At 43.1% G+C, this 22,479-nt stretch overlaps 1 protein-coding gene across 2 annotated transcripts in view; it reads left to right on the top strand.

Moving 5' to 3' along the window:
- Positions 1-22,479, top strand: part of SORT1 (sortilin 1) — a 66,111-nt gene that overhangs the window by 27,611 nt on the left and 16,021 nt on the right. Inside the window, exons 4-11 of one of the 2 annotated variants that reach the window (XM_021690325.2) lie at positions 5,461-5,563; positions 6,092-6,256; positions 9,895-9,968; positions 12,899-12,948; positions 14,033-14,160; positions 16,828-16,972; positions 17,953-18,108; positions 19,775-19,881. In XM_021690325.2, the coding sequence (XP_021546000.1) occupies positions 5,461-5,563; positions 6,092-6,256; positions 9,895-9,968; positions 12,899-12,948; positions 14,033-14,160; positions 16,828-16,972; positions 17,953-18,108; positions 19,775-19,881 (928 nt within the window). Of the gene's footprint in view, positions 1-5,460; positions 5,564-6,091; positions 6,257-9,894; positions 9,969-12,898; positions 12,949-14,029; positions 14,161-16,827; positions 16,973-17,952; positions 18,109-19,774; positions 19,882-22,479 lie in introns of both variants that reach the window. The other variant, XM_021690324.2, reaches the window with a different exon arrangement.

Below are 22,479 nucleotides of genomic sequence, written 5' to 3'. Positions count from 1 at the left end.
AGTTGGTTAAGTGTCCAACTCTTGATTTTGGCCCAGGTCGTGATCTCAGGGTCGTTGAGATCGAGCCCCTGCTCCGGCTCTGCGCTCAGTGGGGAGTCTGCTTGAGATTCTCTCTCTCCCTCTCCCTCTGCCCCTCCCCCCAATAAATAAATAAATCTTAAAAAAAAAAAAAAACTGCTGCTATTTTATTTGTGATTTTTATTTCCTGTTGACAGTCATTCAACTTTTGGAAATTAGTAAGGGCATCTTGAGATGACTAAATTTCACGTTAAATTTTATTCCATTGTCAATGTAAATTTTTAAGGATGTTTCTTGAGGTAAAAAAAAAGTTAATGTAAAGGTATCAACAGATATTAAAGCAAAGCATAGTAAAATGACTTCTTGGGGTGCCTGGGTGGCTCAGTCGGTTAAGCATCTGCCTTCAGCTCAGGTCATGATGTCAGAGTCCTGGGATCGAGTCCCACATCAGACTCCCTGCTCAGCGGGGAGCCTACTTCTCCCTCTGCCTCTGCTGCTCCCCCTGCTTGTGCGTACTCTCTCTCTGTCAAATAAATAAATAAAATCTTTAAAAAAAATAAAAAATAAACTGGCTTCTCCAAGACATCTTGTATGACAGTCTTTTTAATGATATATGCTTGGTTTTCACTGCAGTAGATTATTAATAATGACTGCATATTTTAGTTATAAGGTTAGCATAAATTCCATTACAAAATATATTTTACTGCTTTTTTGTTTCTTAAAGAAAAAGTTTATTAAAATGCATGATGCATTTTTACTACAGCTTCACTGTTACAAGCTTAGGGCATATAAAAACATGAAACTAGGTGGTTTTCATCATTTAGGAGATATTCCCATGAAAATACATATTAAAATTGCCTTGTCAACTAAAGCAAAATAGGGACACTGGATGCATACTCATGTTCTTTCTTATTAGTCACAATATCTTACCCCCTTTGTTTTCCAAAACAAAGGGGGTAAGATATTGTGTTTTCAAAATTTCTCCAGAAAACATGTATCCTTTTTTCAGTAAGAATAAAACAGAATTAAATATTAAAATAAAAAGACATAAGGTAGTATTAGACAGTAGGGGTAAAAAAAAAGAGAGAGAGAGAAACTGAAGTACTGGGAGTTCAGCTTAAAGTGAATTCAAGTTCTGCCCATTTTACTGGCCAGTCTGTGATTTCAGGTCTGCTGTTATGTTGCCACATTTTAATAAGACACATTCTCCCTGTTGGTCTTTTAACTGGAAGCCTCAGTACAGTTGGTTGTCGTTGTTCTGCAGAGTCCCCGTGTACCCTGAATTGGCGAGTACGAAACCATTGCTCCCAGGGGAAAGAAAGAAAGATTTCAGCTCCCACAAACCTCTGCTCACAGCATTCATTTTTGTTCATTGATCAGTACATAATCTTGTTTTATGTGCATTTCTGTTGAAAGACAACTTATTTAATGTATCTTGTTGATTCATTAACATTGAGCTCATAACTCATGCCCAGAAGATGCTTATCTAACTCACATATTTTTTCCGTAAGGCACGTCAAAGCCTTCTTGTACTCAGGAACATTAGCCCTCTAACACTGTGCTCAGGTGCTGTTCGAAACAGTGGAATCAACAACAAAAAACACAAAAGTGCAAAATGCACGGCACTAAATATACTGTGAAGAAGACAGAGCTGCAACAAGAAGGCTGAGCATCCCCTTATTGGACCTGAGCTGGGTTCCTTAAATGTTCATCACTCTGTGCATGCCTGCAGATGACTGCAAAAGTGCCATGAGTAAGGGTTACAAATACATTTGTGAGTGAGTTGTCAAATTTGCAAATATGGAATCTAGGAACAATAAGGATCTACTCTATAAGCTTTCCTGATTAGTGAAAACTATAGGACAGTAGTTTTTTGTTTTGGGTTTTTTTTTTTAAGTTTGTTATCATCCTTGCTGCTTTTATGTTGCAATTTATAACAACTTAATCATGGCAGAAATGAACTAAAGAAACAGAAATGGTTAGGCCTGAAAGCCAACCAAACAAGAATATCTATGCTTGTTTGTTTGTTTGTTTGTTTTAAGAGAGTGTGCACGTATGTGCCTGAGTGGGGAGGGCAGAGGGAGAGAGAGAATCTTAAGCAGGCTCCATGGAGCCTGACTTGGGGCTCGACCTCACAACCCCGAGATCATGACCTGAGCTGAAATCAAGAGTCAGATGTTTAACTGAGTGAGCCACCCAGGCGCCCCATGTGTTTGTTTGATTGTTGAGAAAAATAAAATGTAAGATTATCTGAGATACTGTAAAACTCTCATACTGTTACTTTTCTTTTTTTTTTTTTTAAGATTTTTATTTATTTATTTAACAGAGATAGAGCACAAGTAGGCAGAGCAACAGACAGAGGGAGAGGGAGAAGCAGGCTCTCCACCGAGCAGGGAGCCCGATGCGGGGCTCGATCCCAGGACCCTGGGATCATGACCTGAGCCAAAGGCAGCCGCTTAACCAACTGAGCCACTCAGGCGCCCCTCATACTGTTACTTTTCATTAAATGTCTTTAGTTCAGATGCCTGGTATACAAGTTCCAATATATTATAAATGGAAAGTCCTCAAAAACAAGGATATAATTTTTGAGTATTGACATTTGGGTTGAGTGTCAATATGTGAGTCTTCTGGAAAAACCCCTTTTGAGTGCTTCATCCTCTAGGAATTTTGATGCTCTGTCTTACTAGAAGTCCTATGTGAGATTACTTTTTTTTTCATTTATTTTTTTTAATGTCTAGATCTTTCTTGTTCTTTGGGGGTATTGGGTTCTATTCTGAAAATATTTGTATTTTAACACTTTTCTTCAGCTGCAAGTATATGCATATTCTTATGCATGTTTACAGCACAAATACATGCATAAGTGATCATTTATTTTTGGCAACCGGAAATTGGTTATTTTTTATTCAAAAGACTTGTTTCTAAAGCAGATGGTTTCACAGGATTTACTTATCATTTGACTGCTGTTTATGACATTATTAATTATCTTACGGATTTTGAAAAGTAGATTTATTTTTCAAGATGATGCATTGATTTCCTCTTCATGATGTATGTTACGTGCTGATAGAAAATAAAGCTACTTTTTAAAAATATTTTATTTATTTATTTATTTTAGAGAGAAAGAGAGCACACAAGCAGGGGCAGGAGCAGAGGGAGGGCAATAGGGAGGGGGAAAGAATCTCAAGCAGGTGCACTGAGCATGGAGCCCTATGCAGGGCTCAGTCCCACGACCCTGAGATGAGCTGAGCTGAAACCAAGAGTTGGATGCTTAACCAACTGAGCCACCCAGGTGCCCCAAATAAAGCTACTTTAAAATAAAGTGTTATATTAAAATCTTTTCCTTGGCCTTGCATGGCCTTAACAGAACCCTACATAAATCCCAGCAGGTCGATACTAGTCCATTGTGCTCCACCTGTCTTTTTAAGTGGCTAAAGTAGTGTTGTCGCAGATGATTTTTTGTTTTGCTCATGTTGCTTGCTTTTTCTGAAGGGCAGGGGTGTGTTTGTTGTGCCAAGTTCTTAAAAAGCAAGCAGGCTTGCCAACAGGTTTGTGGAGGTTCCCTGGGGATGTCATGAAGGAGGGGAGATTTGTAAGCTGGTGATAAGCAAGTCACTGCAAACCCCTTTAGATGGTTGTCTGAGTGATTGAGGATATGTACATTGTGGAGCTAGGGACTTGTTTGTGCATATCCCTTTGACCTGCTATCCGGAAGATAAGCATTTTGTACTCCAAAGCCACGGAAAGGGTAATAAAGAATCAGTTGGGTGGTGCCTAATCCCTATTTTGTTGAGGAAGACTCTTTCAGACAACTTCAAGCCGTGTGTAGTTTGCTTTAGCATACTGTCAGGGACCTATGCAAACACTCAGAGACACTGCCTTCCTGTCTGCCTCCAACTTCCTCTTAGCCCATCTCTACCGCCAGGCCACAAGCCCTGGAAGATCGTGGAAGTCTACAGGTTGTAAGAGAAAAACTCCTCACAAGTAATTAAAAGTTGCCTCTAGTATGAGACTGAGAATTTTGCCCTTAATTAACTGGTTGACTTTTGACAAATTGCCTCCTCTCGAACCTCCTCATCTGTGAGGTGAGGGAGTTGGACAAGATGTTCTCCTCAGTCCCTTGCATCTCTCATGTTCTGTGGTTCTGTGATTCTTTATTTGTTGAGGCTGCTACCAAAATTGTACCATTTATTGAGTCCTATATTCCATCAGTGAAGACCACTGTGTGTTGCAAGTTAGTTGCCCAGTGATAAATGGTCTTCACTGATGAACATTTAGGTTTCATGACTGCTAAGATATTGCATTCTGTATCATGTTTTAGCAGACTGCACACAGTACGAAACCCATCAGAGGTAGGTAGCTCCTGATTTTTTTGCTTTTAGTTTTCAAAATCTAAACATGAAATTGAATACCTCTCAAAAATATTGTTGGAATGAACTTTTGGGAAAAGCTTGGACAACCCAAGAGATGAGATTAAGTTTGTTTGTTTTCCCTAGCTGTGTTTTGTGCGCTGCACGCGGTAGACACTGGTGCCTGGTACGGCAGCCTCTGGGAGTGGGGGGACCTCAGGACTCCTGCTCCTTCGTTTGCAGCTTTATCATTAGTACTGTGCGTGACTAGATTAGGTTGGAAGCCTTTGGCTACAGTTAGCAGACATCCCAACTCAAACTAGCTTAAACAATAAGGGAATTAATGGCTCATAACTAAATACAGGAGAAGGATGGGCTTCAGTGTTAGTTCAACCCAGTGTCATAGGCTCTGCTTCTCTGAAATTCCAGAATTCCCTCAGCAGTTCTCTCCACTTCTGTTGGCTTATTTTTCAAGTTGTGCTCTCATTGTGCCAAAATGCCTGTAGCAGTTTTTTGCTTTGTCTTCACATATTACAGAGTTGGGGTTTCTCAGCCTCTCTATTATTGACACTTGGGGTCAGATACTTTTTTCTTGTGAAACTGCGCATTGTAGGATGTTTAGCGGCATCCCTGGCCTCTACCCAGTAGATGCCAGTAGCATCTCACCCCTGGGTTGTGATAATCATGTCTCCAGACATTGCCAAATGTCTGTGGTGGCGGTGGGGGGTGGCTCGCAAAAATACACTGATTGAGAACCACTAGTCTAAAGGAAGACAGATCATTTTGTCAGGCGGGTATCTTAAGTATAAAGAATTTCCCAATTTCCCAAATTTCCCCCTTTTGTCTTATTGGCTCAACCTGGGTCACTCCCCATTTCTGACCCCATCACCGGTGAGGGGGTGGAATTTCCTTCAGACTAATCAGGCCCACCACTGGAGCTAGAGACGGAATCTACTCCCCTGAGGCAGGTAACTGTTCAGGGGAGGGTGGTGAGCGCCTCCACAGAGCCAGTGGGAAGGGATAATGGAAGCCAGACAGGAGCCCCAGCAGTGTCCTTGACCACTACATTCTAAATTTGTCTTGCTTTTCTTCCTCTCAGTGAGGACTATGGAAAGAACTTTAAAGATATTACAAATCTCATCAATAACACCTTCATTCGGACTGAGTTTGGCATGGCTATTGGTCCTGAGAATTCTGGAAAGGTAAGACTCATTCATACACACATGAAGCTGTGCTTGATACCACGCGCAGGGCTGTCAGATAATAATGTTGGAATGGTCCAGTTATATATAGCAATATATTTAGTTTGCTATTAGTTCATTTTAAAATTAAACCTAATGTAGTGCTGTTCATAAAAGAATGGAATTCAGCACACAGGTTCTTTTTTTTTTTTTTTTTTTCCCTGTCCAAGATCCAGCCAAACTCTTTGTAATTACGTAGCAGTCTTTTGGCGTCACAATGTATAATCCGCAAAACAACATTTTAGTCTTTGGGCAACTAGCTAATCTCAAACTGAGCAGGCTAAATTCATAGTTATGATGCACTATTTCAATTCAGGATAATATTTGTTATAAGACTAATACTTGAGGAGTGCAGTACACCAACTAATCTGTTTTTAAAACTTCCTACTTTTGGAATTTTCTTAACAAATATCTGGTGAAAATGGTGTAAAAACTTCTGTGCTTTTATACTATTACACTCTGACTCTGAACTTTTTTCTTCCTAATCAGGTGATTTTAACAGCAGAGGTGTCTGGAGGAAGTCATGGAGGAAGAATCTTCAGATCATCAGATTTTGCCAAGAACTTTGTTCAGACCAATCTCCCTTTCCACCCTCTGACTCAGATGATGTATAGCCCTCAGAATTCTGATTATCTTTTAGCCCTCAGCACTGAAGTAAGTATAGTTGAGGAACTTGTCTTGCTTTTTCACGTTTTTATAGGCTCAAAATATACTGTTTTAAAAGAATCCTGTAGGACATGCCTTTATATTGGACTGCTTTCTAGTGACTTCTTAAGGCATGAATTACATATTTTTTGCATTTTTTTCCAATTTGGTAAAGGGCATGATTTTCATGTCCTATCTGTTCCAGACAAGTATGATATTTAGCTGTCATTACATGTTTTTTTAAGTGAATAGATGTGGTGTGCTTTCAGAATAATGAACTAGAAAACCGTTTAATGTAATCATTCTTGTGCTTCAAGGGGCAAGCATAAATTGTCAAACTCCTGATGGTGCTGTTCCTTTCCTATGGCCAAACCACATCTTCATAACTTTTTTTTGTTAGTTCCCAGTATATAAAGCATACTGATTTCTGTCTTTGATACTCCTGTTTTAAATATCCAGAGTTTTAAATCTCTGCATCGCCTACCACATTCCTATACTGTCCCCAGAAACCTGTGTCCCTCCCTAACCCTCCCACCTCTCTTCTGAAAGTTCTCTGGGGAGCACGTTTCACTTTTCCTTTCCTGGAGGACCAGTCTCCTTTACCATGGATTTTAAGGACCCAAAGTGGCTGAGTTGTTAGACTATGATAATCATAATTATACTTTACATTTACATGGGCTCTTTCTCTTCTTATTTCTCAGAGTGTGGTCTCCTGACCAGCAATATCAGATAGAAACCCCTGGGAGACTCATGTAATATGCAGTTCGTAGGCCCCGATCCAGACATAGTCCATCAGTGACTTTTGGTTTTGAGTTGGCTAGTATTTTTAACAGCCTTCCCAGCTGAGGGGCGCCTGGGTGGCTCAGTCATTAGGTGTCTGCCGGCTCGGGTCATGATCCCAGGGTGCTGGGATCGAGCCCCACATGAGGCTCCCTGCTCAGTGGGGAGCCTGCTTCTCCTGTTCCCGCTCCCCCTGCTTGTGTTCCTTCTCTCGCTGTGTCTTTCTCTGTCAAATAAATAAATAAATAATCTTAAAAACAAAACAAAACAACCTTCCCAGCTGAGTCTGCACACTAAAATTTGAGAGCCATTGCTGTGGTGACCATTGTGGGGACAAAAACTGGATCATCAATGTGGACAAGTCCGGCTGAGCAGAGGGGTGGCACAGGGAGGGTGAAGGGCACTCGAAGAGCCATCTGGGCTCTGGGCCTTCTGTGCAGATCTTTGAGCAAAGGGAAGGCTGGAAGACTCAAGGAGGTCAAAGTTAAGTTTAGCCAAAGGAGGCCAGAGGAAGGAAACTGGCCTGCTGGGTAGGCTTCAGATCTTAAAGCAACAATTCCAGGAAGTTGGCCTCCAGCAAGCTGGAGCTATAGGCCCTTCAAGGGAGCAAAGAGACCCCCAGAGGAATGGACAGAATCACCAGTCCCCCTTTTGACTACCCCATCACCACTACCAAGTGTCTTAAGATTATTGAAATGCTATCCTCAGGAGGAGGTAGCCCCAGTCTGCTTTTATACCTCAGATTTCTTCCAGTTAAGGGAAAGTTGGAAGTAAAAATAATCAGGGCTGGGGCGCCTGGGTGTCACAGTCAGTTAAGCATCCAACTCTTGATTTCGGCTCAGGTCGTGATCTCAGGGTCGTGAGATTGAGCCCCGCATCAGGCTCCATGCTGAGTGTGGAGTCTGCTTCAGATTCTCTCTCTCCCCCTCCCCCCGCACTTGCTCTCTCTCTCACATAAATAAAATATTTTTTAAAAATCAGGGTCGAGAAGATGGACCAATGTGTATTAAAGTGCAAATAGGTGATACCAGACTCTTTCCTATTTCCAAGTAGAATTAGGTAAATTAGAAATGCTGGGAGGTGAATATTATCAGAGGAGGAAAGAGTTACAGAAGGAAGAATGGTGGGTGAGAGTGGAAGAGCACTGTAGGTAAATTCTGCCTAGAGCAGCCCCATTTAATTTCAGCTGTACCAGGACATCTCTGTCCCACCTCCACTGGGTCTGGGCCCAATAGGCTTGTGTTGCCAGTGTAACGGACATTGTCAGTCTTCATTTTACCGAGCCTCTGCTACATTTGAAAATATTGGCCGATCTCTCCTTTTGGGAACTTGTCTTGCTTGGCTTCTTTCTTACCTTCTAACCTTCTAATTGCTTCCTGGTCTCTTTCGTAAACTCCTACTGCTCATTTCACTCTGAGCAATCTCTTCCACTCTGACCTTTGTAACTGCCCCTGTTATGTATAAGATTCTCAAATCCCTATTTCTGGCTTCCTCCTAGGGCTTCAGATTTCTGTCTTGCTGCTCCCCTATTACACACACACACACACACACACTCACACACACTCTGCCCTACAGGAAAAAGCTTCCAGTTCTACTGAATCTAGTTTCTAGATTCTTCCTGAGCCTATACCTCACAGCTGTGGTTTAGGGCCTCACTAACTCTTTTTTTTTTTTTTTTAAGATTTTATTTATTTATTTGAGAGAGAGAGCATGAGCAGGGGGAGCGGCAGGCAGAGGGAGAGGCAGGCTTCCTGCCGAGCAGGGAGCCCGATGTGGGACTCGATCCCAGGACCCTGGGATCATGACCTGAGCTGAAGGCAGACGCTTAATGACTGAGCCACCCAGGGGCCCTAGGCCTTCACTAACTCTTAATGAACTAATGTGGTACTACTTTTTCACTACTTTTCCTGCTTCTGGTATGAAATCCATCTTTCCCATTGCCATCCAAGTATTCCACCTTTAAAAAAAGTAAAACTGAGGGGCGCCTGGGTGGCTCAGTCCGTTAGATGTCCAACTCTTGATTTTTGGCTCAGGTTCTGTGATCTCGGGAATCTCGGGGTCGTGAGATCGAGCCCCGTGTCGGGCTCCACGCTAGGCATGGAGCCTGCCTAAGATTCTCTCTCTCCCTCTCCCCTTCCCCTCCTACCCCCACCCACCCATACTGTACTCATGTGCACATGTGCATTCTCTCTCTCAAAAAAAAAAAAAAAAAAGGTAAAACTGAGGGCCCTCTGTAAGCTGGCCCTCACCTCTCTCCCTAGCATTAGCCCCTTCTTTCCTTACCTTGGAATTTGTGTTCCATCAGTGTCTGAAGGCTTTTAGCTCCTTGCCCACGCTGTGATGTTTTATCACCTCTCGCCTTGGCAAGTACTAGTGTGTATTTGTGCAATAACATCCCATCTCCCCATTTGCCTTCTTTTGGTTATACTGCTCATTATTTAATACTAATTCAGCTGTCTTCACAAACCATCTCTGATGCATTGTCCCTCCCCTCCTTATTCTCACCCTGGAGACATGTTTCCATAACTTACCACATTGTATCAAATTCTTATCCACACCCCTTGTTAAGCCGGGAGCTCCTTGAGAGCGGGGAGTGTATCTTATTGGCCGTTGTGTCCCCAGTGTGACATCTGGGACAGTGCCTGGCACACAGTAGGCAATTCATGAGCATTTGTTATTCTGAACTTCCAAAACCCTGAAGGGGCCCCCATCGTGTGTGTGTGTGTGTGTGTGTGTCAGGCAGCTTGGACGGACCTTCAGTGTGTGTGTTTACTGTCCTGAATGATTAGATATGAATTATTAACGGTCATATTAGCAGCTGCACAGGACAAAGCTGGAATTCTGATAAGTCATTTATAATCTTTCAGAATGGCCTGTGGGTGTCCAAGGATTTTGGGGGAAAATGGGAAGAAATCCACAAAGCAGTGTGTTTGGCCAAATGGTGAGTAACAGAAGACTCCATCTGTGCAGAGCCCTAAACCTTTCCTGACTGTGCTGCCAAAAGTCACATGAATAAATATTGAGCACTGACTACGTGCCAGGTAGTCTTCAGGGTGCCAGAAGGGATAGAAGGGGAAGGGTATGACACAGATTGTGACCTGGAGGACCTTCTAATTCCACTGGGAAAGAATACTTAATCTCACTAAGTGTTAGAATATAACTAAGCAGGGCACATGACTGAGTAGCTGCTGCCTGCAAAGGTTTATTCTCCATAAATAGTGTCATCAGTTGGAATAGCATAAAATACAGCTTTGATTTGGGGACTTACGTACTTCTCTGTTCCCAGATTTATATTCCCTCACGTAGAGATCCGTTTCAGTTGTGCGGAATGTAGCAAGGAATCAGGAAGAAAGCCTAGAGAGCTTCCAGAACTTCGGAGTCACCCTGTCTCTGCACCAAAAATCCTTCGCTTTCCTCGGTGGGACCGCCAGCGCCCCCACACACACACCCAGGGCCTGCTTAAGATTATGCAGTGGAAGAGCTCTTTCTTGGGAGTCAGGTCACCTTCGTTCGAAACTGGCTAGTCAGTGGCTTAACCTCTCTGGGCTTTAGTGTTTCCCTTTTATGAAAGGAGATTTATTGGGGGAGTTTGGGGGGATGGTGGAGCAAGAATTGAATTAAAAACCTTCATACCACCAAAATTCTAATTATGCTCACACCCTTGTTTAGAGCCTCTTTCTTCTTTCTCTTTGACAAATTTCAGCAAATTTGTGAATGTAGTTTCCCTGTGGATAGCAGACTGGTGCCCGAGGTGGGGGACGTGAGTGCTAACAAGCAGCACACGCCAGCATGAGGAGCCGCTGCTGAGAGCTGCATGGAGGCAGGGACGATGACAGGATGGGGTGCTTTAGTGCGGGATCAGTAACTTCCAATGGGAGCTCTGTGTTATAGTGTCGTATGTGTGGTGTTCATGAACATGACCCTTAGTCCCAAGGAAGAATCTAATATTTAATGTCCTCTACTTAGGGAGTCAGGGAGGTGTGTAATAGAGACGTTGCCAAATATATCTCCTGAAATTACAATATTAAAAAAAATACTGCTTAAAGTGGCCTTTTCCCAGATACTGCTGATAAAATGAGGTCCGTGCAGCCCCGCTGTGGCACACAGGCTACGTCAGCATTCGGTCTGTGTATTTTCACGAATTGTGTTTGTGCCTTATATGGTCTTATCAGGAAGGAAGTCATTTTTAAAGGAACTAAGTTAATAAGTTGCTTCACTCTCGATGGAACTAAAGTATATAGGGTATGTTCAAGTAAGACTATAGTAAATTTTGGTCATTACAACTCACCTTGATGTATGTATATCAAATCACCACAGTGTGCGCTCTGAATGGTATTTGTCAGTTATACCTCAATAAAGCCAAAAGAAACAAACTGAAAACTCATCTTTAAAACTAAACGTTTAGGGATGTCTGGCTGGCTCAGTTGGTAGAGCATGCAACTCTTGATCTCAGGGTCGTGGGTTCGAGCCCCACGTTGGGTGTAGAGATTACTTAAAAAAATTTTTAAATCTTGGGCGCCCGGGTGGCTCAGATGGTTAAGCGTCTGCCTTCGGCTCAGGTCATGATCTCAGGGTCCTGGGATCGAGTCCCGCATCGGGCTCCCTGCTCCTTGGGAGCCTGCTTCTCCCTCTGCCTTTCTCTCTCGCTCTGTCTCTCATGAATTAAAAAAAAAAAAAAAAGAAAGAAATGCAAAAATTTTTTAAATCTTTTAAAAAAACCCTAAAAATTTATTTTTAAATGGTATTTTATTTTGTATCCCCTATAATATTTTTTACTTTTGTAACTTATTTCTTTGATTCGTGTCTAAATATAAGATAACTGGACTTCTGATAACGGTTTACTCACCTTTTAGATCTTTGATTTCTAGGAATTGACAGCCTGAAGTGCTGAAAGAATGTGCTCAGACCCCACACCTTTTGCTGGTGCTAATCCATAAGTACTATCAGGGTCTGAACCTACTTTCCTGCAAACTCCATTTCCAAGGTAGAATTTAAATAATTCAACCTCTGACCTATATGTCTATTCGAGATGAAAGAACTAAATTATTTAGCACATGCAAAGTACTGAACTAGGTTCTGAGTGGAAACAACAAAGCATAAAACTTCATACCTGTCCTGAGGAACCCAATAATGTAGTAGGAGAGAGAAGGCATACACTGTTGGATTAAAATAATTAAATAGGAGACAAAGGAGTGCCGAGCAGCTGGTACAGAATGGTCCAGTGCTCTAGAACAAGGTTTCTCAACCTTTGCACTAATGACTGGACAATTCTTTGGACTGGACAATTCTTTATTGTGGGGGAGTTGTCCTCTGCATTGTAGGGTGTTTAGCAGCGTCCCTGGCCTCTACCCACTAGATACTAGTAACAATTCCCTGTCCCCCAGTTGTGACAACCAGAAATGTCCCCTGGGGAGTAAAATCACCCCCAGTCGAGAAATCACTGCTCTAGAAGTTTGCAGCAAAGAAGCTTTCCAGTTGGAGTGCCAGGAAAAGTTTCATGGAAGAGCTAGATTTTAAGCTGGAGCCTAAAGACTGTGAGGGTAAGATTTGCTTACAGAAGAGAAAAAAGCATTTTAAGCCGGCAACAGGAACAGCAAATGCAAGAGGCAGATTTGGAGAGTGTAAACAGACCAGTCTGACCAGCTAGAAGCGTTCACTTGAAGAAGTAGTGGACTGGGGGAAATCCTGGCGCTGGCCTGGGGGCACCTTGACCAGTGTGGCTGGGAGAGTCAGCCGTACAGCATCCCAGAAGGCCGATTCACCTGGCGCCTGTGGATGGAGCTTATCATTAGTAGCCTTGCTTGGAGCTCTGTGACTGTGGTTGACAGCAGTCTTGAACCGTGACTTTTCTCTGTCTTTGCCTCTCTGTAGGGGATCAGAAAACACCATCTTCTTTACCACCTATGCGAACGGCTCCTGCAGTAAGTATATTTTAGTTCCAAATAAGAGTGTCCTGTTGTCCATTCACAGTAGAATGTTCTGGGTTGTAAGAGGTAGAAACATCAAAGATCCTTCTGTTCTCCTGTAATTTTTTTTAAAAGATTTTATTCACTTTTTTGACAGAGAAAGACACAGTGAGAGAAGGAACACAAGCAGGGGGAGCGGGAGAGGGAGAAGTAGGCTTCCCGCGGAGCAGGAAGCCCGATGTGGGGCTCGATCCCAGGACCCTGGGATCATGACCTGGGCCGAAGGCAGACGCTTAATGACTGAGCCACCCAGGCGCCCATCTCCTGTAATTTTAATAGCTAAGATAACTGTCAAGGATTTAAAAAATTTTGAAAGTACTGAGCCTAGATCAAATGAAAACATAAGCTATACCCAGAGGCAGTGTACTTAATTTTAGCAATGTATTTACATAAAGTAAATATTAGGCTACAAATGATAGCAAGTTGAAACTCATAGTGATTTCTGCAAAAGAGCATGGAGGTTGTGTTTGTGTCGGTGGATGTTGGCTTTCCAGTCCGTGGCACCATTTCAAAGCAGAAAGCACAGTCTTTCACATTTATTCATTCAACAGATTCATTTCATTTTTTTCATCCACTGATTTGCACACCTGCAGTAGTATGCCAGTCACTGTCCTAAGGATGCAGGGAGCAAGACACCCAAGGCCTTCTCTCATGGGGCTTGAATTCCTATAGGGCTATTGGAGGATCAGCAAGAAAACCAAAAACTCCAACAAGACTACTGAAAATAGGAAAAGATAAGTGTGTCGTGAAGAAAGCAAAACAGGATGCTGTGGCTGTGACATGTTTATGCAACACTGTATTTGAATTACGTAAACTCTGTCATTCTATCCAGTGCAAAACCCCACATGTATAGAAATAAAACCCAAATGGGAATTCCCTGTGTCTAATGCCGTGTCATTTTACATTGTCACTTGATTAACAAGCATAGGATTAAAAATCCTTTAGCTATAAAATACAAGAACACTCTAAAACAGTTGTTTTGAACTGGAGGCTCACCAGTATGTGACATTTTAATTAATATTTTGTCTTGTTTAAGAAGCTGACCTTGGGGCACTGGAATTATGGAGAACATCAGACTTGGGGAAAAGCTTCAAAACCATTGGTGTGAAAATCTACTCATTTGGTCTTGGGGGACGTTTCCTTTTTGCCTCTGTGATGGCTGATAAGGTGAGTGTTTCCTCTTTTGGAGGTTCTGAAATTTCTGTAAATATGTCTCAAATGGATGCTTTTTACTGCTAGTACTGGCGGAATTTCTTGCCTTTTTGCAGCGTTTAGTATCACTAACATTTGGAGGTGATTCTTTCTAGAGGCTGATTGATTCTTCTGGGCTACTTGGCACATCAGCCTATTGTCACCACATGAATATCCATAGCCCCAGTGTTTGGACTTTACTTAGACAACTGAAAAAAAGCAGTCCACTTGCTCATTATCCAATAATGATAATAGAAATAGATAACACTAATTAAGTGCCTGCTATATTCTAGGTACTGTCTAGGCCCCAGGAATATAGCATTGAACAAAACAGATAAATGTCCTGCTCTCAGAGCTTGTATTTAAATATGGAATTAGACAGATACTAAACTAATAAATATGACATTATAATATTGGGTAATGATTAAAGCTATGAAGAAATCTATAGCAGAGTAAGGAAATAGAATGTGCTAGGAACTGGAACAGTCCTGTTTTAGATAAGGTGGCTTGGATGGGCTGTCTGAGACCCAACTGAAGTGAAAGCATAGTTCTGTGTACATCTGGGCTGAAGGAACAGTAAGCACAAAGACCCTCCAGTTGGAACATGCTGGAAATATTGAAGAAAAGTGAGAAGGGCAGCATGGCTGGAGCACAGAGCAGGGTGGTCCAAAGAGGGGGAGGCAGTGGTCAGATCAGACAAGACCTTTATAGGCCAAGACCTTGGCTTTTATTCATGTTTTGGGAAGCTGTGAAAGGTTGTGAGCAGGGGAATGGCATAAGTTGGCTTCTGTTTTGACAGAGTAGGTAGGGGCAGAATAGCCTGACAGGAAACAGGAATGGAAGCACCAAGAGCAGCTAAGAGGCCATGACAGCAGTGAGAGATGGTAGGTTGTTAACATGGACTAGGGAAGAAGTGGCAAGATCATGGATATATTGTTAACATATCGCCAGTAGGATTTGCTGATGAATTAGATGTGGTTTGTGAAGGAATGAGAGGAACCAAAGATAACTTTAGAATCTTTGCCCTGAGCGACTGGTTGAATGGTGGTACCATTTCCTGAGATGGTAAGAGAACTAAGTTTGTAGGAGGAAAATCAAGAATTCAGTTTTGCGTATGACATGCCCACTGGATATCTAAGTGGAAATGTCAAGTAACATTTGGGTATATGAGTCTCCCTAAATTATATGGTATATGAAGCTGTGTGACTAGGTGATATCTTCTGGAGGATTGAGCACATGCTGGAGCACCCCAGCGACACTGGAGGGTTGGAAAGAGATGGGAATCCAGCACAGAAGACGGAGGGAGGGAGGTGGGGAATCAGACAGGGATGCCCTGAAAGCCAAGTGGAGAAAGTGTCTCAAGAAGGAGGAGTGATCAGCTGTGTGAAACTCAACTGAGATGCGGAATTAGAGGAGCCCTGAGAATGATCCACTGGAGTTGGCGAAGTGGAGGTGGTTGGTGACCTTGACAAGGGCAGTTTCTTTGGAGAACTGGGGTTAGCAGGCTGATTACAGTGGGTTCAGAGAGAACGGGAGTGGAGATGGGGAAGTAGACACAGTAACTACACATAGCTCCCTTGAGCAGTAGCACAAAATCCTCCCAGCAATCCTGGGGGCAGATCCTCTTGCCTCAATTTGTATCTGAGGAAATTGAGTAACTTGCCTAGGGTCACCCAGAGATAGAAGCGTGGTGGGAATCAGACTGCCTGACTACGGAGGTGGCCTCCTGCGGTGTACCACTACTGTCTACAAAATCAGCATCCTACTGTGTGCTGTTGAATTCTCGTTCTTACCTGTAACAGTGAAAGTAAAACTGGAATGAGCTAGAGTAAAACTAGGTATGAGCTAGAGAAGTAAGTAAAATGCACTTATCACTGAACTTAAAGAGTATTTAACATTAGGAGGCGCTGGGACTAATTCTTGTGCCCTGGCCAACTGTGTCTAGTAGGAACTTTAAGCTATTTATCAGAGAGGAGGTGTTAATTGCCTCCTCAGCAGACTCCTTTTGGCAGATAAAAACCCCCTGGTCAGCTCCCTTATATTGGCCACGTCCCAGGCTGTGCACATGACCTTCGTTATGGCTGTTCACAGACACTTACTTCCTTTAAAGAGGAGACGTGTCACATCTCGACTTCCCTGTGATCTCCCAAGCATGGGTTTCATCTCCCATTTCTTAGACTCTTAATTATCTAAGTCTTTGGATTATGCCAGGACTTTCTCAAAGGGACCAAACTTTTGTGCAACAGTCATCATTTTAAGAATTATCTGAGCAAGCCTATGCCAGGGGCTGTAAAGCCAGACTGGTGATGGCCCCATCGTACCTGGAGCTCTACTGAAGGAAATGGGAATGTCAGAGGTTGGGAAGATTATATGCTACAGGGCCATACCAGAATGAAGAAGCCAAAGAGGAAGCCAAGATAGCCTTACGTACAATAGAATGGATTGTTCTGAGGCCTGGAACTTTGCTAGGGGTTAGAAATTGCTTTAGTAATTGGTGCTGGGACCTGTCAATTATAACAGTTGTACCTAGTGAGGAAATGGATAATGATACTCATAAATATGAATAATAATGTTCCTATTCATGTCCCTGCACAGGGCATCTTGGCAGAAAATTAAAAAGATAAATATTGGCATTTGTTCCAGGATGCAACAAGAAGGATTCATGTGTCAACAGATCAAGGGGACACATGGAGCATGGCCCAGCTACCTTCTGTGGGGCAGGAACAATTCTATTCTATTCTAGCAGCTAATGATGACATGGTGTTCATGCATGTAGATGAACCTGGAGGTAAGAGCTTTTTTAGTGGCCCACCCTTGAATGCATAGAGACGGAAGCTTCAAGTTCGACTTCGAGCTTACTTCTTACACGTTGACTTTTTCTCTTACCCCTAGGTATTTGTGTACTACAGAATACACAGTCTTACAGATAATATGTAGTCTCTGTTAAGAAGACCCCTTGTTTTGACTCTATAGTATGGTTTATGTGTGTGTCCACATAGACCCTTGAGCACTGCTGCTCAAAGGATAATCAGAGGACTGATACTGGTTTGCAAACTCTTTGTTACCAAGGAAGTGCAGAAAACAATAGGAAGCATTGAGAAACTCCTACAGCCCTTTGACAGAGTAATTTTATATCTGTTGAATCTAATCATTAAAAAGTTGTGGATTGTATTTTGTCTCTCTTTTGTATTTCACTCTTCTTGTGATTAATTTTTATTATATTTTACAAATGATCAATTTGTGCCATGATAGAAATTTAAAAATTGGTCCTTTACCAGGGCACTTGCCTGGCTCAGTCAGAGGAACATGAGACTCTTGATCTTGGGGTTGTGAGATCGAGCCACACACTGGGTATAGAGATTACTTAAATAAATAAAACTTAAAAAAAATTGATCCTTCACCACAGATAGTTTGAAAAGCATTGTTCTGGAATATAAAGATTTAGAGATATGTATGATATGAATCTAAATGCATTGCCTCTGCCACCAGAATATATCTGGGAAGGTCTTTTCTGTAGCATCTGAGTAATCCATCCAACAAACAGCATCTGCCATACTCCAGGCACCAAGCTGGGTGCTGGAATTAAAGGTGGACATGAAAATCACGAGTATCAAACCATGATTAATTCTCAGGTCTGCATCTACATCATGAAGAGAGACCGTTGGCTAATGTCTGCAGTCAGTCATTCAGTCATGCATATGGTTAGACTGTTGTTTTCTCTCCGTTCCTTCCCAGGACTTAGTGTTTTTGTGTATCTGCTTATTTCAGATACCGGATTTGGCACAATCTTCACCTCAGACGATCGAGGCATTGTCTATTCCAAGTCCTTAGACCGACATCTGTACACCACCACAGGTGGTGAGACAGACTTTACCAATGTGACCTCCCTCCGCGGGGTCTACATAACAAGTGTGCTCTCAGAAGGTGAGTCTGGGCACAGCTGTGCTTCAGCTGAAAATGGTGGGAGTTGAGGCTTGTGGGGAGAATAATGGTCCTGTCCCCCCAGTAATGTTGCCTGCCTAGCCTACAAGCCTATCCATGTAAATTCTGGCTCGCTCTTTATTTTACGTAAGTTATGGTAAATAGAACTAAAAAAACCCAAAGCAACAGCAGGTAAAAAGAAAGACTTTTTGGGTTCTGTGTTGTTTAGAATAAGTGTTAAATTTAAAAAAATAAGTTTTCTATATTGGGAGGTTCAGGGCTAGGGGAATGAGCCTGAGTTTGAACCACTACCTGCTTTTCTCCTTGAAGAGGACACAACTGTAGCCAGCCAGCATTTCTCTTGTGTCCAACTCAGTGGTTCTGCAGAGCTCACCTTTGCTAAGGCCCAGTTATACAAATAAACACGTCACCCTAAAGTACAAAAAGGCTCTTTAGGTTTTGTTTAAATATGTATTTATTTTTTGGTAGAGGTGGGAGCTGAGGTCAGGGAGCAAATGGGGGCCAATACTGCTTAGGACCTTGCAGATTGCAAGATCTTTACAAATAAAAACAAACAACCCCCACCTCCTCCCCTCTGCTTACTGCATTCTGGTCACTCCAGTCCTCTGCACACACACATGGTTTAGAGATTTGCAGGCACTGTTCTCTGTTTCCCCAGAGAGCTGCAAGGCTAACGCCGTGCTCCTTCCCATCTGTGCTCATATGTTGCTTTCTGACTGGAACCTGCCCTGGCTATCCCGTTGGAAACTTGTCTGGCGCCCCCCCCCCCGCCCCCCGCCCCTCACGGACACACTCAGCCTCTCTTTAGCTGGGCAGGTTTCTCCCATAGCATTTACTGTCTCTGGTGTCTCCCGTTCTCTCTGAACCCACTGGTGTTTGACTCTGCTAGGATGTCTATTTCCCGAAGTTTTGGTTTTTTTTTTTTCTGTTTTGTTCACTGATAGAGTCCCGAAGGCTTACAACAGTTTTCATAGTAGGCACACAATAGATGTTTATTGACTAAATGAATTGCCCTTCATTTGCTTTCTTGTTTGATTTTCCTTGGACGTCTCAAAACATATTGTCTCTGAATTTAAACCTGCAATAGTTTATGTCATTGAAAATAGAACAGGGAAGAAACATGTAGAAAAAAGAAAAGAAAAATTATAAGAGAGATCAGATACAGAGTAGTGGAGAGACAAAAACTAGGAATTACTACTCCAGACTTACACACATACATTCAAATCACAGTCAAATCTTGAGAGTCCCTAAAACAAGCCTGGTATCCTGGCCTTATCTGAGGAAAGAATGGGATGCTTTCCCATTGTAGATTTTACTTCCAAAGCAAGCAAGCAAGCAAGCAAGGAGAATGGACATCAGCCTGTTTGTGTTGGTGAGGAGATAAAAGGTATCTTTTCAAGAGTATCAGTCTAGATGATTTCTGCCATCAGCTGGGTCCTGTTGAGGTGGGAAGCCTTCCTCAGATATCATGGAGTGCTGCTCATGTTACTCACCAACACTGAGCCGTTCTGTTGGATGTTACAAGCTTGTAGGACTCCAGACTTCTAATGGTGTTATAAAGTCTCAGGAGAGAGAGATGCAATGATAAACTGAACTTAATAGGGTGCTTCCAGTGTATCGGACTTAATATCATTCTTTTTCCATTCAGATAATTCTATCCAGACTATGATCACTTTTGACCAAGGAGGAAGATGGAAGCACCTGAGGAAGCCTGAAAACAGTGAATGCGATGCTACAGCAAAAAACAAGAATGAGGTTTGTTTTACCCCAAGTGTCCTATGTGTGGAGCAAGGCAGTGGTTCCACTCTGCTCTGATCGGTGCCAGGTCTTTGAATAACGGAGTTTCATACGTGATTAGGGTCCACAGCTACAAGTGGAAAGTTTGGAAATGAGATTAATGAAAGGAACTTAGAATGCAGGAAAAGGAACTGCAAAGAAAAGTCAAAAATACTGTGGATTATTTGTCTTTTAAAGAAAAACAAAACTGAAGGCTAAAATTTTGTGTCTTACTAAACTGCTGAATGCAGAGTGGAAGGTGGGCCTGCGATCATTTAGGAGTCAGCATGGCGGCCCTGAGACCTTAGGAATTCTACACGAAGTCATAGGCCGGCCATTCATGAGCAGTACAAAGCCGCGCCGGCCACAAACAGACGGACGAGAACTTGGCCTTCTCTTCCCCTCTGCCTGGGCTCCACACGCCAGCGGGCGTGGATGGTGACGCCGCGCCAGCGCAGCTATGAAAGCTGGAGCTGACCCTTCTGCGGAGAGGCTAAGAGTAGAGATACAAAGGCATTGCTCCAGGAGATCCCAGATTCCAGGAGTGACGGGTCTTGACAGGCAAGAAAAAAAGAAAAGAGAAACAAGCTTTGTGTCTGGCTCCTGCGGAATTTGAGAGGAGCTGGGGGAAGCCCTAGGAGTTTCCTTCAAAAAGTGACAGTGTTGGTTCCCGAGGTCTCCTCAGAATACCTGTGGTGGATAGGCACTCTGCTGTTGTAGGCGGGGTTTTGGTTAAGAACCTCAGACAGTGTGAGGTAGTGTACCTGTACCCCCCTCCCCAACACTCTTTCTCCCTTCTCTGTACTCGTAAGTGCTGTGAGGCTCTCTCCCCTCTCCTTTTTTCCCATCCCTCTGCTCTGGCTCGCCTTTAGCCTGGCCAGTACAGTGGCCTCTAAACTAGCCTGGCCACTCTCACACTCCCATGCCTCTCCTCCTCAGTACGCTTCAGGGTTCCCCTTTGCCTGTGAATAAAGTCTTTGCCTCAGACCTGGTGAATGAAGGTCCTCTCCTCCCTGTCAGGATCTTTCCTGCCTTTTCATTGTCATTGTCCTTCTTATCACCAGTATTTTCCTTATCGTAGCCCTCTGCTGCCCCCTGAATACCCTGCATGCGCCCCTGCCGCTTGGCCTTGCCCACGAGATTCCTGGGAAAATTGTGGCTGATTTTCCCACCCCCAAGTCATTAGAATCAGTGAAAATCCTGACCATCCTCCATGCCCATCTTCAGTTAGAATTAATTCTTCGGGGCGCCTGGGTGGCTGAGTCGGTTAAGCGTCTGCCTTCGGCTCAGGTCATGATCCCAGCATCCTGGGATCGAGCCCCATGTCAGGCTCCTTGCTCAGTGGGGAGCCTACCCTTCTCTCTCCCTCTGCTCGTGCTCTCTCTCACTATCTCTCTCTCTCAAATAAATGAATAAGATCTTTTTAAAAAATAGAATTGGGGCGCCTGGGTGGCTCAGTTGGTTAAGCAACTGCCTTCGGCTCAGGTCATGATCCTGGAGTCCCAGGATTGAGTCGCGCATCAGGCTCCCTGCTCAGCAGGGGGTCTGCTTCTCTCTCTGACCCTCCTCCCTCTCATGCTCTCTCTCTCTCTCTCTCAATAAATAAATAAAAATCTTAAAAAAAATAAAAAAATAAAATAAAAAATAGAATTAATCCTTCCTCTTCATTTCACCAATAGTTTGCTTGAACCTCTTTTTTATTGCAGTAAAATATATAACAGGAACATTTTATCCAATGCAGACCTCTTTTAAAGCATTAACTTTCGGGGCGCCTGGCGTGGCTCAGTTGGTTAAGCAACTGCCTTCGGCTCAGGTCATGGTCCCAGGGTCCTGGGATCGAGTCCCACATCGGGCTCCCTGCTTGGCAGGAAGCCTACTTCTCCCTCTCCCACTCCCCCTATTTGTGTTCCTTCTCTCACTGTCTCTCTCTCTCTCTCTGTCAAATAAATAAATAAAATCTTTAAAAAAAAAAAAAAACATTAACTTTCATTGTGCTTTATAGCTAAACTGGTTTCTCAGAGATCTCTCTTTCTTTTAAAAAGATTTATTTATTGAGCGCCTGGGTGGCTCAGTTGGTTAAGCAACTGCCTTCGGCTCAGGTCATGATCCTGGAGTCCCAGGATGGAGTCCCGCATCGGGCTCCCTGCTCAGCGGGGAGTCTGCTTCTCCCTCTGACCCTCCACCCTCTCATGCTCTCTCTCTATCATTCTCTCTCTCTCAATAAATAAATAAAAATCTTTCAAAAAAAAAAGATTTATTTATTTGTTTTAGAGTGAGAAAGAGTGCATGCACATGTGGGGAGAGGGGCAGAGGGAGAGAATCTTCAAGCAGACTCACTGCTGAGTGCGGAGCCCCTCCAGTGCTCTATCCTGGAACCCTGAGATCATGACCTGAGGTGAAACCAAGAGTCAGATGCTTAACAGACTGAGCTACCCCAGCGCCCCTCAGAAATCTCTCTTAAAGGTGGGACTGGGTCTCACTTTGGATCACCACCACATCTTGTACAGTACCTGAAATATTTCAGGTGTTCATCAAGTTTATTTGTGTGGAATCATGCTTTAAATATTGATCAGAGGG

Source organism: Neomonachus schauinslandi, chromosome 4, assembly GCF_002201575.2.
Source record: "Neomonachus schauinslandi chromosome 4, ASM220157v2, whole genome shotgun sequence".
Taxonomy (NCBI): Eukaryota; Metazoa; Chordata; class Mammalia; order Carnivora; family Phocidae; genus Neomonachus; species Neomonachus schauinslandi.
This window is presented reverse-complemented; position numbering and strand designations above follow the sequence as displayed.